Source organism: Lissotriton vulgaris, chromosome 10 (assembly GCF_964263255.1).
Source record: "Lissotriton vulgaris chromosome 10, aLisVul1.2, whole genome shotgun sequence".
Classification (NCBI taxonomy): Eukaryota; Metazoa; Chordata; class Amphibia; order Caudata; family Salamandridae; genus Lissotriton; species Lissotriton vulgaris.
Genome location: NC_141698.1, coordinates 55,327,407 through 55,343,165, shown reverse-complemented (window position 1 = coordinate 55,343,165; position 15,759 = coordinate 55,327,407). Strand labels below are relative to the sequence as shown.

At 42.0% G+C, this 15,759-nt stretch overlaps 1 protein-coding gene across 1 annotated transcript in view; it reads right to left on the bottom strand.

Annotated features, from left to right (window-relative positions):
• Positions 1-2,735: 2,735 nt before the first annotated feature.
• Positions 2,736-15,759, bottom strand: part of HS3ST2 (heparan sulfate-glucosamine 3-sulfotransferase 2) — a 263,532-nt gene continuing 250,508 nt past the window's right edge. The window contains exon 2 of the mRNA XM_086942370.1: positions 2,736-4,044. Coding sequence (XP_086798496.1) covers positions 3,426-4,044 — 619 coding nt within the window. The 3' untranslated portion in view covers positions 2,736-3,425. The remainder of the gene's footprint in view (positions 4,045-15,759) is intronic.

The following is a 15,759-nucleotide window of genomic DNA, read 5'->3' as shown; positions in this document are numbered from 1 at the left end:
ATTACAACTGGCATGGACTTGCTGCTCTGACACTTGGTAATAAGCACAAGGCCATACTTCATTGCTGTGGCAAAGTGTGGCTTTGATAGCCATCCTAAACTGTGGTGGTGAATAACCTTGTTAGTATTGGGTTTTCTTAAAAGCAAGTCATCTTTGTGAGAGGTCTAGCGTGCAAGACACAAGGATTTAACTCCAGAGAGATTTCAAGTGGAAATCAATTAAAAGATCTTGACCATGGGTTATATCTCCCCACAGAGAGATGGGAAATGGCCTGAACCTAGCAGCCTAACCTATGCATGGTAAACAAAGCAAGTGGAACCACAAACATCTAAAGCAAGCCTATGCCTTTACTGCGCAGATGCGTTAGTGCTAGTTAGCGCGCTAGACTCGTAGAGAAGGGGTGGGAGGTGTTGCAGACTTGGAGGGACTTCCTGCCTGGTTGAGGAACAGCTAGAAGAGTACAATTTCTGGGAGTTTGGGGGTCTGGACGTTTTTAGGATTTTAGGGGTCAGGCAGATTTTAGGGTGGGGAGGCAGATGTTAGGACTCAGGTGGGGGGCTGGCCAGTTTGCAGGACTGTGTTTTAGGGCTTCATGATGGGGGTTAGGGTACCTTTTATGGCTGAGGAACGGTTTTAGGGCTCAGGGTGGGGGCCTGGGGTGTTTTTTAGGGCTGAGGTCAAGGCTTTAGAGCTCAAGGCGGGGGGGTCGAGTCAATTTTAAGGCTCGGATGGGTTTTGGGCTCAGGGTGAGGGGGCTGGGGTGCTTTCAGGGCTGGGGTGCGGTTTGTTTTTAGGGCTGAGGTCCACTTTTAGGACTTAAGACGGGTGGCTGGGGTGTTTTAAGACTGGGGTCCGGGTCGTACTCAGGGCAGGGGGCTAGGTTTTAGGGCCCAGTACAGCAAAGCAGCACGGGCACTCTTTGAGTCCAGTAAATGAGAGAAGGCCCTGAAAGAATTATTACAGAGTCTTTGGTTGGGCAAAAAAGCATAAGATGCACAAACAGTGCTGGTGCTTCAATAGATGAGGAACGCTCTAACACTCACCTGTTCCTAAATACGATAACCCTTGAGGAGATTCTCACCTGTCAATGGAATGCATCCATTGGGCAGACACAATAAAGATTTAGGAAAAGGCAGCAGGCCTTCCTCTCGAAACATTCTTAATCTCTGCCATGTTGGATGTACACCACTACCCAAGCACGACCCCTTCACCAGAATACAACAAAATGGTAAATAATAAACCTGCAAAGTATGCAATGCCCGTGGCCCTCCCGCTCCACCTCAGACAGACAACATCTCTCCCCCTCTTCACAAGAAACCTCAAAACCTGGCTCTTTGACAGACCCCCTCCTTGTTGGACTGGAACCTGCAAAACCACCCTCCCCCAGCCCCTTGAGACCCTCACGGGTAAGTAGTACCACTTAACAAACACATGATTGATTGATTGATTGACCGCTGCCTCCTATGGTTTGTTTAGCTTCAACACTGTCCGGCGCTTGCGGTCACTGGAGAGGAAGTGACGCCACTGAGCTGTGCAATAATCTCTGTTGTGTGGGGGAGGGGGGCTTGTTCAGAAGTAGGGGTGTGGTCCTGTAGTTCGGTTGCTGTCTTTAGATCCTGGAATCTTAAGTTCTAATCCTGACAGCACTTGACCAAAATAATGTTATTAAAATGAAACACTTTGTTACCCTTTGCCTTAATTTTAAATATATTTTCTGGGTGATGCCTAGTACTTTCCCATTTGCTTGTTCCCTGCCCTTTCCAGGTATGCCCTGGTCTCTGTAAGCCAGCTTCAACAGGGCCGTCAAACACAGCACTATTCTGAGTTTCTTATCTGAAGTTAGACAAGCAAAAATAAATATATTCTTAGTAAACCTCAAACTGCTTCCAGGTCCTAGGTTCACGCTGTGTCAAACACCTGAAATAAAACATAACAAACATAAAAAAGCAGTACAAATTCAACAGGGCTTTGCTGTTTGAGCAATAAAAGCAATTATATGTATGTATTTTCTCTGCTTTAAAATCCATCAAAACTAATGGTTTTCCGTAGATAGCTGGACTTGTCTTCTTGTTAGAACCAACCTTTTGTTCGCCTTCAAGGTCTGTGGCCAGGAGTTAAAGATGATGATGCAGAAGAGGAGGAGAAGGCACAAGAGAGCTGCATTTTCCACTAATTTCATATGTAGTCAGGCAATGTGCTGAGCTGCCTTCAAATGCATTTATGTGAAATTTGAGACTGTGGTGAGTTAACACTCATTAATATATTCATTATTAAATGTATTATTGAGTCACCTTCCCATTAAACAGCTGTTTTTTGACAAATATGGTAAATGTAACTTCCAGTCATTTTTAATTAGCTACTGTGGAAACCTCACAGTCATATTTGTGAATCTCAAATTACTTCCTGCTGCTTGTTTCTGAGGGGTATTGCCAGAGCTTTGCACAAGGAACAAAGCCATCTCACCATTTTTTTATGCTTGTTTAATAGGTTACAGAGCAATCAGTATTTGCAGCAGGGTAACATGACACTAATTGATGTCAAATTAAGCTGCAGAGAAAGCGGGAAAGGCTTGAGCATGACCCAAACCAGTTTGTCCAATTTTCTTTAGCAAAAGTATTGCAAAAGTAGTTTGCACGTTTATTTTTACCAAGGGATTCTTTATGAACTATGTTCTGTTTATCGAAGACTGTTTTCATTTCAAATTGATTTTATAAGCATGAAAAAAGTGTTTTATCTGAAGTGGAATAATTTTCCAATCGTGTGCTCTGGTGCAAACCATTTTAGTGATATGGTCTGGAACACATTTTTCTAGAACAATTCTATAATACAGAAGTAGCAAAATAGTGTAAAATAGTTTTGCGTTGGTAGTGAGAGTAAATGGACCCTGGTTCTGCCTCTGTCGTAAGAAAGAGAATGCGATACTATAGGTGGAAAATCAGAACTATTCAAATACATTAAATGACAAAAATATGTTTCCACAGCCAAGTAAAATTAACAGAAACAAATTAATAAAGAGGTAAACAAGATGAACAACAGTCAAAGAACGCAAATTAAGGCATGGTACTACTGAGATGTTTTTGGAGCATAAACACCAAGTTTCCACAATGCAGTAAATTTAAGAGATTTTAGCAGAAGAATCTCATATACTCCCTATAAATTATGTGCCATGAGATTCATTTGTGCATCTTAGAAACATTTTGGAAGGTGAATTTTATAGGATTTATTTTTGTGCAACCTTAGAAACTGAACAAGACGCGATTGAATCTTCTACAACGTCATCCCAATTTCCAATTTCCAACTCCCCAAACCCTTTCCAGATTTGGTGATCAATCCTTTGGTCTCAGAGGTTCCCTGAGAACTAGCAGCTCTGTCCCAGGCACCAGGTCAAGTGCCTCACCTAAGGAACCCCGCCAGGATATTGATAGCTATTCCCACCTAAAATCTTGCCCCACAGTTTCGTAAAACTTGATGTTGTAGGGCCTGTAAAAGTCTCTTAGGTCATCTATCACTTCCTGCTCGATCTGGACATGAGTTCTGCCTTTGGACTTCCCCAGGCAACGAGGCAAAAAGCTGTTCTCTGTCTTTTTCAGGCAGGGGAAGCCTTTGGTTTTGTTGAAGTAAAAGTGCTTGTCAGTGATAACTCTCTTGATCCCCAAGAAGTCCTGGATTTTGCCCATTTCGCCGGCCGGGTCCGTGATGAGCCGCTCACCGCTCACAAAGTGCATCTGCGAGATGGGGAAATATTGGAGCCAGAGGTCAAGGTGCAGGGCGTACATGCCAATGCGGACTGCGTTCCAGGAGGTATCCACAAGGCCGGCACTGCGGTTGCGGAAGGCCAGCTCCTCGAAGCTTGGGATGTCAGGCTTTTTGGAGAGTGTCTGTGTGTAGTCGGAGATAGCCCTGGTCACCGGGTTTCTCACCACCACGATGACTTTCATCTTCCGGCACATGCTGAAGATCCTCTGTGGAGCCTCGCGGGTAACAAAGTAACTGGGCGTTTTCTCTATGGTTATCTGGCTGTCAAAGGTGCGTGGCATCAGACTCCTGAAATCAAAGAAAGCCATACATTAGGGCAAACCACACCATTTCAACAGGAAAACAACCCCTGAAATCTTTTTGTGACTGTACTGATATTTAGATGAGTTCATTCAGAAAATGTAATGTATTGGAAAAACACCAAAAAGCTTAGTGATATGATAGTGTGGACTATGATTGAGGACAATGGAATTATGTAATTGTGCAGCATTTTCCACATAATTCTGGATTTTCCACCTTCGACAAAAAATCTGTGATCTAAATCTTAATCTGCAGATTTTAACATAAAATGTGTTTCTAGCCCAGACGGATCCAAAGTTACTAAAATCGCTGCAACGCATGTTGCTGTGCAGTGCAAGCTCCTATGCAAAGGTTGAGTGTTCACCTTTTAGTTGCTTATCGCTGTATTAGGTGTTAAACTGGTACTAAACGAGGTGAAACCTTTTCGCAGACAGTCTTAATATGTGTAAAAATTACAAAATGATCAAGTAATACGTTGATTAACTGTGCTGTATTACGTTACATAATTTGCCTTTTTATGTTGCATAATTTAGTAAACCCAGCTGCATAATTGCGCCTCTCACTGACACATAATTACAGTGGCCCTGAGCATGATGTATGGAAGCCTTGTTTCAACTGTGCTGGGGATGAAATTGACCTCATAATATGGAGCCTTTACAAAACTAGAGCTGGGTGGTGCCAGGATTGGCATTGTAAATGGTCCCAGGATTAGTATACATTGAAACAGAACCTTTCACCGAGGGCTTGGATCTGCATGAAGGGACTGGCTCAGTGATTTGGAGTTGTTCATCTGAAGGCCTGAAGCTTCTCTGCAACTGACACAACTGTAGAGAGGTTTTCACCAGTAGGACTTGGTGGGCTCAGGAGACTGATAGGGTGATACGTAGCTTTTCACCCGAAGGACTGTATTGGCTCAGGGGATTGCCAGCGTGATGCAGAGCCTTTCACTTGGAGGACTGGGTAAGCTCAGAGGATTGATAGAGTGGTTTAGAGCCTTTCACTTGGAGGACTGGGTAAGCTAAGAGGATTGATAGAGTGGTTTAGAGCCTTTCACTTGGAGGACTGGGTAAGCTCAGAGGATTGATAGAGTGGTTTAGAGCCTTTCACTTGGAGGACTGGGTAGGCTCAGAGGATTGATAGAGTGGTTTAGAGCCTTTCACTTGGAGGACTGGGTAAGCTCAGAGGATTGATAGAGTGGTTTAGAGCCTTTCACTTGGAGGACTGGGTAAGCTCAGAGGATTGATAGAGTGGTCACTTGGAGGACTGGGTAAGCTCAGAGCATTGATAGAGTGGTTTAGAGCCTTTCACTTGGAGGACAGGGTAAGCTCAGAGGATTGATAGATTGCTGTAGAGCCTTTCACTTGGAGGATTGGATAGACTCAGGGGATTGCTAGAGTGACGTCAAGCCTTTCACCTGGGTAACTACTTGTTCTGATGGCAATTGACACAATGATCCAGTGCCTCTTACTGGTAAATCTTGCTGGGTGCCAGGCCTGGCAGAGTGATTCAGAACCTTTCACCTAAAGGATTGGGTGGGCTCTGGAGTTTCTCAGAGTGATGCAGACCCTTTCCCTTTTACCATTGGATAGGCTCAGGGATCGGATCCTTGAATAGTGATCTTTTTGCTTGAAGCAGTAAATGGGATCAGCTGACAGGCAGTGTGATGCACTTCCTGATAAGACACCACTAGGTGTGGGTGTGGTCAAGGCATTCATACAGTGGCTCAACGCCCTTCACCCATACAGACCTCCAGACCTGTGTGGAATCAGGAGATTGGTCCATTCATACAGAGCATCTAACGCTTGGAACTGAATGTTGTCAGGGGTAGTGGCGTAGCAGGGGCGGTCCACCCCAGGTGCCACACGTTTTGGGGCTGCAGCATCCCCCCATCTCTTACATGCAGCTGTCGCGGGGCGGCAAATCCAGAAATCGCCAGCACTCCCCAAACCACCCCCTTCATTCATTTGGGCGCCAAACGCAGGGACTGCCAAGGGAAGACAAATGTCTAGCTACGCCACTCGTCAGGGGATTGGCACATGGATACTAGTCTTCCACCACAGCAATTCAAGGGCCTAAAGAGAAATGCAGTGTGACAAACATTCAATTTATGGGCCGAAAACTTCAGTAGTTGCTGCAATATTCGTAGGTGTTAGCCACTAATGATGTCCCTTCTAAGGGTTGGGCCGCCATGAGGTATGCCCTGCGTTATACACTCTGTCACGTGATAGCAACAAAGGACAGAGCCCTTCACCTTTAGGACCTGATCGATTCAGATGAGTGCCAAAGGGATACTGATGTCCACCTCTATGATTGACAAGTAACCTGTCACTTAGTGGATACTAAGACTCAGGATTGTCCCAAAGACACAGCCTTTAAGCAGGTGGGTGCGAGAGGTTTTAGGGAATTGGGGAGGGCTCAGGATGCTTTTGGGTTTATTGCTGAGAATTTACATGTTAAGTGATAAATGGTTGAGTAGTTCCCCACAAAGATCCCACATCAGAATCAGAATATACTTTATTCGATTTTAGACATTAAAATCATAAAAGCATCAAGATAAAACATTTGTGACAAGTAAGAATCCAAATTTAGAAAACTCAGAAATACGCATACTCCGTTCAAATAGAAATCCCACTGTTACATAAATTATAAGACAAAGTTATTCACAGGGTAGTAGTGCGGTGGAGAAGCTCTGACATAAAAAGCCAATAGTTTAATTGTGCCTGAATTTCATAGCATTAATACGACTATGGCAACTATTATACATCTTAAAGTAAGAAAGGCAAAGCAGATAGTCACAGAACTCTACTTGGCCAATCGCTTGACTCAATTCCAAGCACTCCTGGAGGATGACAATGTCCAAGTGTTGCTACAGTATTGTTTCCAAAGACAATGGGGCACGCGCTGTCGCCTTTCCTGGATGGCCGCGGTTAAGCGTCGCCTTTGCGCGTCTTAGGGGAGGGACGCGTGATTCATTGCCTGGTGTCAGCGCGCTGTCGCCCCAGAAGGCTCTTCACGTCTCCTGGGAAACAATTATTCACCGAGAAGAAGAATTGACTCGCTGAGAATCATGTAATGTCAAGAGGTGTCAAGAGATGCCGCTTCCGGCCATGTTCACGTCGAGCAACTTCCACAGTGTTCTTGGCGGTGCTAATTTATAAGATCTGGAAAAGATCCTTAGAAATTTAACCTGTGAAGGCCATGGTGGATTGTAAGAAGAATCCCCCCCTCTCTTTTCCTTCACCTGTAGACCCCTCTCAGCTTTCTGAAATAAACTTTATAACTTCAGAATCAGAATCCAAGCCAAGGGGTCATTTCCCTAGCAGATGGACTCAGAAGGCTACAGCCACAGAGAGAGCACTTGAAACCTGAATTCATGCTATTGTAAATCAATCATCAACGAAACACAGCCTTTCAAAGAAGCCTGGAGGTGACAGATGAGGTGGGAGAATAGAGGACTTATATTTCGAGATTTACATTTTGATTTCCCAGACTAAGCCTTTGATTATAACAGCTCCATCTTCTGGCAAACCTGATATTTATGATGATAATAACGATGTCGATGGGGGTAATAATGATTCTAATAATATATAGAGAACAATAGATCAACAACAACAAAACAGTATTATCAAACAACAAAACACCACTTCTAGTAGTACTACTTCTAACAATGATCTTTTAAGAAATCTTAATAAATGGAAGTTTCAGGTTATTTTTCTTTTGCTTTTTTGTTCACTAGGTGGCTTGTATTTCAGGTATTTACTAGGTTCTGTTAACTGGCACCGGTATTGTATTTTTCCACTTGCATCCTTCAGAATAATAAAAACAGAATATGAAAAACCTTGTAACTTCTAATAACGGAATAGCTGCACATGGACAGTTGTTGCTGCGTTACCGTGGGGTTAAAGGCTCCCTGCTGTAGTGTTGGCTTGACAGATATTTAAAGATGCTTTAAACAGACTCAAGCTGTTCCATTCTGGGAGAGAAGCAACCTCTCCCTGGTCCAGCCACGGCCCGCGCAGATAAGAACGGTGGTGCCGGGTGAGGCGGGGGGGGGGGGGGGGGGGGGGGGGGACGATGGCCAAGGGAAAATTAAATAATTAATTAATGTACCCTCATCATCGTCCGTCGAAATCATTTTTATGCTATTTTTTTCCTGGAGTGTCTTCGGAAGGCCTTCGCCTTGAAGGCTGCTTCTCCTTGAGAATTGAGCATTGTCCTCTTTAAACATAGGGGCAATAACACAATGTTGCGGCTACTGAAGCTAAGAATGATATGCCATAACATTTAAATCCGAGTATATTTTTATATGCTATATTCTGATATACAACAGGGCCCCTTTCAACAGTCAAGAGACAGTGGTAGCGGGAGAGAACCGAGACAGGAAAATGACAAGATTGTACCTCGAAGCCAATAATAAAGGTTTAAAACAGATGTCGAATTTCCTTATTAATATTGTCATATTGCCGCTGAAGTTAAATATGAAAAAGGCATTCTACTATGTAACAAAAATGTGTCACAGTTGAATTGTGACATCACAGTGACCCTTTGTGGAGCCATCATATAGGTCCTCGTTACGAGGTGGGTGGACTTTGTTTTGAAGATTCCACAAAGCCGGAAGTAAAATAACCAGCTGGTATCTCTGATGCAAAGTCCAGCTATGACGATTTGTTTTGTCTTAGGAAAGGAATAACTACTCGGAACCGGAGTTACCAGCTGCTTTAGCTCACAGTTTTTCCCTAGTTAGGCACCAAAAAAATAGAAAACAGCTGGCATTTTTCATCTGCTCTGAGTAGACATGAAGTGTCAGCTCGGGTGCTGCTAGAGAGGGGGTTCAGCGGTCCAGGGAAGCCTTATGCCTATTTTGGGGGACACTGCCTGCCTCAGCCAGAAACTGCTGCAGGCAGTCGGGGAGGGAGGTTGGGGGGAAGGGTGGGGGGATTCAGGCAAAGCCTCTACTCACAGTCTATGCCCTATATCATCAATAATAGTCCTGGTGTCTCAATGCCCTGCACCATCAGATCCAGTTTCATCATTTCCGTCAGGTTTCATCATTCTGGGACCCAAGACATTTGCGATATATGTACAAGCCCCTATCGCCACCGGAGTGTCACTTTTCTTGACGCTCTGGTGGCATAGCACCATTTCCCATATTTACAAGGTGGCACTAAGCTACTTAGCGTGGCTTAACACCAGCTTGTAAATATGCCCCTTTCCGCCACGGTCCTCTGCAGCAAAGGAACATGCAATGGATGTGGCTGTGGGCATTCCACCGCGACACCTATTGCTTTTGAGACTGCCCCAGATTTACAAGGCTGCAGCAGCGCCAAAAACGAACGCAATGGACTACCAGGAAATTAATATTTCTCCTCGTGTTTTGCTCTTTCCAAGTGTGTTGCGTTCGCAAGTACACATAGAAAGAGCAGATCGCCATTTTTGATTATGTGCATTAAGGTTTCCCTTCCTGCACATAAACAATCGCCTCTACGGTGCAGGCACCCTTGCAACATGGCAGCAGGCGCTAGTCAGCTTTTTTGCATCAGCACTAGTGAAAACACAAGGGTGCACCATATTCTTGTGAACACGGTGCATCCTAGCAATTTAAAAATGTCAGAGAGCAGCACTGCCAAATTTGGCATAACTCGGCGTTCCAACATTTGTTTGTAAATATACCCCTTAGAGTGACAACTTGGGGTATGTCCGTCTGAGTTATCGCTCTGGTGAAATTCCCTAACTGGAAATGCAGTGTGAACAGCAGGTCACTGAGCAGAACTGCAACTGCTGGGTACACTATCAAATGGAGACCTATCTTTTCAGCTCTATTTTTATAAAAGGACACAAAAACAGGAATCTATCTATAGGTTACTACACGTTCTGAAGTACAGCCATTTTTAAAAGTAACTTATATTGAGTCCTAAAGGTGTTTTGACACCAGGTGAATGCTTCATATGGGTGCACTTATTTTTACTGTATGACTTTCACATTTATTCAACTTATCTGCAACCACCGTGTCTCTCCCAAATGATGGAGTAAAAGACCAATGGTTTAAAAGGGAGCAGGAGGAAGGGTGATTGAGCAACAATGCATTACAAGAAATAAAATACTCCCTACTGTACGCCATTAAAACATTGCAAGCCACTCTGGAATTCAATGACTTTATAATGGAATTTAGGCTTCGGCCTCCTTGTTCCCTATGGCTATGACTTGCAAGGCCTTTACAAAGGATCTGTATTGGGAACTTTATCTGACACATGATTATTAAGATAATTCTCATAGTATGCACACTGTACACTGAATGGTGGTTTAATCTTTATTTGCTTTTGCAAAAAGCTTGAATCAAGGAATTGGGCCATTAGTGTTTGCAGAAAGGCTTTTTTCCGACTATACTAATGTAGTGATAAGCCATTCACCTTCCCCCTTGTGAATAATGACAAAATCATTTTTAAGAGTAGGCAGTGAGCCCTTGGATCCCTGCCTCCTCATAAAAAATAGTTACTTAAAATGTACATCTTTTTTAAAAAAATGCATCCTGTTTATCTTTCTGAAAAACAGCGTTGGATTAAAAAAAATGCTTTTTATTAAAAGCAATCAGAGACATGTTGACTGATTTATAATGGGCCACAATTTTTTACCTAGCTTATTAATATTCATGGGGGAGGTCGAATTGTGCCACAGTTGAATCAGGTATTTGCGAGCTGACCTTTTAGTACATAGGTCGGTTGGAAACAAACAGAATAGATTCAGTACAGGTTAGTGCTCAATTTGCGACCACTATTCTTAGTACATTTGGTCCTAAGTCTAATGTTCAAAAACTCATTGTTAGACCTGACATCCTTGGCGTGGTATTCTCCTAAACATTTTGCAAACATTTTGCCTTCCCTCCTGTTTGCTTAATTCGTTTTTGTTGGCCTTAAGACTCTGTACACTTTACCACTGGTAACCAGTGCTAAATTGCTTGTGCTTTTTTCCTTCAAACATGGTGAAATTGACCTGCACATTATTGGCACATTTACTTTACTTGTAAGTCTCTAGTAAAAGGTACTACATGTATCGAGTGCCTAGAAATTACATGCTACTGGTTGGTCTGCAGCACTCATTGTGCCACTCACAGAAGTAGTACTTTAAAAACATCTCAGACTTCTTGCCATTGCAGCCTGTAGTGCAATCTTAAACTGCCATTTTGACCCAGAAAAATAAACCTTTTGCTATGCTTAAACCTTCATCTTTAATACTTATGACACCCCTAATGTTGGTCATAAAGGCCCATAGAGAGGTGCACTGCATTTAAAACGTAGAACATATGTACTTAAGTTTTACATGTCCTAACAGTGAAAAAACCCTAAAGTCAATATTCACTCTCTGTAAGGCTCATCTCTCCCATTCACAAACACTGGGTTACCTTATTACATTTAATAAGCGCAAACTTTAGATTGGGTGCAGATAGCAATATGCTGTTGACATGCAAATGAACTGTAATTTAAAACCCTCTTTCCTGGCAAAGTTAGATTTTAAGTTTCATTCTAAAAATTCCACTTTTAGAAAGTTAACACACATCAGCTGTGTGTCTTTTACTTTTAGAAAGTTGGAATTTCTGTGTCCCCACAACTCTGCCTTTCTGGCAGTATGCTAGGTCACATGACTGAGCATAGCTCTGCTGTTGGAGTTTGTATATTACTTCCAGACTGTGGAGGGGCTGTACACAGCCCCACTTACACTTTAAAGGGTTTTGTCTAAAGCACACACAAGATAACCTGACACTAGGACTCCCAGAAGAAGGCTGTGATGTGTTGTGGAAGGTCACAAAGTGTAATATCTTTTACTCCCAAAGATAATCTTACAAGGATACTTTTACTTCCCTCTTAGCTCCCATTTCTCTCAATTGAATACTTTTCTGAACAACAACAGTTTGTCACAATTTTGTATGGCCACAAGTATATGAAATGGTTTATCATTGACTTGGTTTCTAAAAAATATACACTGTCAATTGAAATCCTATTATCAGCCGACTGGTCAGATCATTACCTCGTTCTTTTCACTTCATCTCAGTGAGATCTAAGGTTAAGAGTCAATCAAAGAGACCTAAACAATGGATCAGTGACAACTAACAGAATAATACTCTTAATTTGACATTGAGACTTTGATATGAATTGATACCTTCAAACAAGGTGCAGCTAGTATCCCATTGACTAGTCCTTACCATGAAATCTTGATCAACATCTTGAATGAAGTAGCCCCAAAGACACAAAAAAGAGAAAAGTTCCTCCAAGTGGTTCAACAAAGATCGAAAATAGAAGAAAACTCAGAGTAACAGAAGAGAAATGGTGGAAAGGCACATCAACCACAAATCTGGTTTGATTGTGCAATGGAAGAAAAGCACATAAAAATAACATCTTTAAGGCCAACACCTGAGAGGAGATATGTGAAGAATTCTCTGAATTCTTTGTAGAAAGGATACATTATATTGAGCTTTCACTACATCTATCAAGGAAAGAACTGCCAACCTTGCCAGCACCTAATAGTAATGCAGCAAGAAGCAATTTTATAGAAATTAAAATAAAATAACGTGTAATAATCATAAAAAAGCAGGGCCAATGTCCTTTTTCTCAGACCTACCATACTAAAAGAAGTCAACACTAGTATCTCTTCCTACTAGACACTTCTTATAACTTCTCTCTGGCCCAAGGCAAAGTACCTGAATGTTTGAAAACAGGATAGGACTCTCTGCTACTAAACAAAACTAGGGACAGACCTTGAAAAGCTGAACTATTTCCATCCAGAAACTAAGCTCTCTTTTGTAGTGACGATCCAAGTAAGTTACATTTACACACAACTCATACACTTCATTCTGGCGGGGCACAAACATCTATTTCTCCAAATATTGTATGATGCACTATGCCTACAGGACAATGGAGGCTCTTATTTGCTCATCCTTCTTAACATATGCACATTATTTGACACAGACAGGCATAATATCCAACTCAACAGCGTCCAGGTGTGGAAGGGGATAAATAGCACCGTGCAGAAATGGTTCTTCTCCTCCTGGAAAACAGTTCTCAACAAATAAAGGTAAACAAAACCCTTTCAGACCCCTCATTGATTAACCCTGTTCTCTCTGAGGGTTCCATTATATTGCCTACCCTCTTCAACCTGTCCCTGGTATAACTGACCATAAATCCTAAGACATTTGAACACCAAATGTGTTCTCTATTCAATCAGTACCCAGGTGAACTTAAGTCTTTTCTGCTGGAGACATTATGCTTCTAGGATAACCTCAAAGCCTGCATTATTGACCACCAGGTGAAATTTAATCCTTTGAAGCTAGAGTACCCCCTAATCACCAGGCAGAGCTCGTCCTAGATCTAATATTGGGTGGACTCACTAAATATACTTGACTGCACACCTAAAATGATTGAATGAACAAAATGACTAGGCATCACTGTTGATAAAAATCTAAACCTACAAGCTCTCCAAAGAATAAAACCCTTGAACCCAGATGCGGATTTTAAAATGGCAGAACAATCTTGGATTATTTTGAAACTAGACAATAGGAATGTATTAGTCACAGGTATTCCCTAGGCACATTTAGCTCCAATGAAGCTAACTTGCATGCTCGAGCGAGACTGATCGCTGGTTGGGCCTTTCTTAAATTGCTACTCCTGATGATGACCCTTATTTCCCGTTGGGTCGAAACGTCATAGACTTCCACCTTATTAACTAAAATGTTGATATATTCGAAATAGGTTTGGCAATCAATAAACAAGTCATACAAAATCAATATTTTTTTCATTCTTTTTTCGTTTTCAGTCTTTAGAATGCGTTTTTCTCACTGACGACGTGTTTTTCACTCATTAACTTGCTACTGAATTTTTACTCTTTGTGTATTAAAACTGTCTGTCTTCTATGTATTTTGGTACCTGGCAATGTATTTCCGTGTTATTTTGTGCCTGTCTGTATGAACTCTGTTAAAAGTGTGTGACCGCATTAATTGCATTTTTGACATTTACTCTCCATCAGTAATAGTCTCCAGCAAGTCCAGGAACCATTGTTCTCTGTTCATGATAAAATAATAGTCTTCAAAAACACAAAAGAGTTCTTCAGAACACTATAAAAACACAATTTGTAGCCAGCCCACCGGAAATATGCAATTATCTATGTATGACATTTTTTGTGCACAATGAACGATTTTCCTCACTTACCATGTATTTCAATACCTTCTGTATAATTTCAGACTTCAATTAAAAAAAAAATCTACCTCAAATCAATCAAAAGTCACTATAAGAACAGAAGCATTGTGGTGCTATACTTTGGCAGATGCTTTGCAAAGGTTAACTTTTCCCCTTTCAGCTATTGATTACTATATTCAGGTGTTGATCTTTGCCCAGACATGATTAAGCCTCCATTTGATGGACTAGAGAATGGATTCTGTTAAAAAACACTCTTAAAATATAAAGCGTGTTTTTTTCTCTGTCAGGCAAATGCATTGTTTAAATAGTCATGCAAATTCATTTTACATCATTTCATTTCATTAACTTTTATTCGATTATAAAATTGTATAATCATAAAAAGTACATTTTTAAAACAGAGAAATAGACAAAATCAAAAGGAAAGCATATTAAGTTTTTAAAAAAGAAAACAATTTGTTCACAAGACTGAGATCGCTGTGCCGAGCAGGAGGGTGTCAAGGTGATTTTACTGTTCGTAGAATGGTACAGTTTTTAGGAATTGAGTTTGCGACGGGTTGTTATTACTATTTTAAGGAAGGTCGCTATCATTTTTGCATCGTGCGGGGATTCCGGAGATTGTAGGTAAGACAATGCTGGGTATGATTGTCTAAGACCACTTGAGCGGAGCAGGGGTAAAATCCATATTTTCCTTGCTGATCTGTAGTACTTGCAAAAAAGAACTACATGTACCGTCGATTGTTCAGAAACCCCATCGCAAGGACATCTCATCAGATTTCTGGACCAGTTCTTTGTTTCTGGAAATGAGACCAAACGAAAGAAGAGATTGAACCGAAGCCTTGTAATTAAAAACTTTTCATGGTTTGAGAGAGGGTATGTCAAGTATGGCTGTATGACTTTCCCTGCCTGCAAGATACAAGATTTTTCATTTTGTTTTTTGATAATCTCGGCTTGGTTACGAAGTTCCCTTAGGTGGCCCATACACAGGGCCTTCAACTGTTTTTTTGGGATATCTTCTATTGAAGGGGGTTCAAGGAAATAATGCTCACAATCGAGATCTACAAAGAATTTGTGGATGAAGTTGAGCCAAGGGATTTTCTTCCAGTATGCTAGAGCGAGACAGTCGGTGATGAGGGAGCGGGTAATGTGGCTTTCGGGATTACACCATATGCGCTGCCACAGTAGGATGGGCTGACATCTTATGGTGTCGCACACGTATTCCATGCCCAGCTCCCGATGTGAGGCTAGGATCGGGGAGCTTTGAGGAAGAGCTAGGATGTATTTAATGAAAGCGTTCTCTGTGACCTGAAGTTGTTCGATACATCCATAGCCCCAGATACCAGCTCCATACGTAGCCACACTGTGGCATTTCGCGTAGTATATTGTTAGAAGATTCGCTGCAGCTGGTTTGCCTAATTTCCTAGAAAATGCAGTTAGCGCTGATGTTGCGCGACGGAAATTAAGGTTTCTAGCTTCGATTGCCTTTCTCCAGGTCATTGCATCATCGACTAAGATGCCCAAGTAT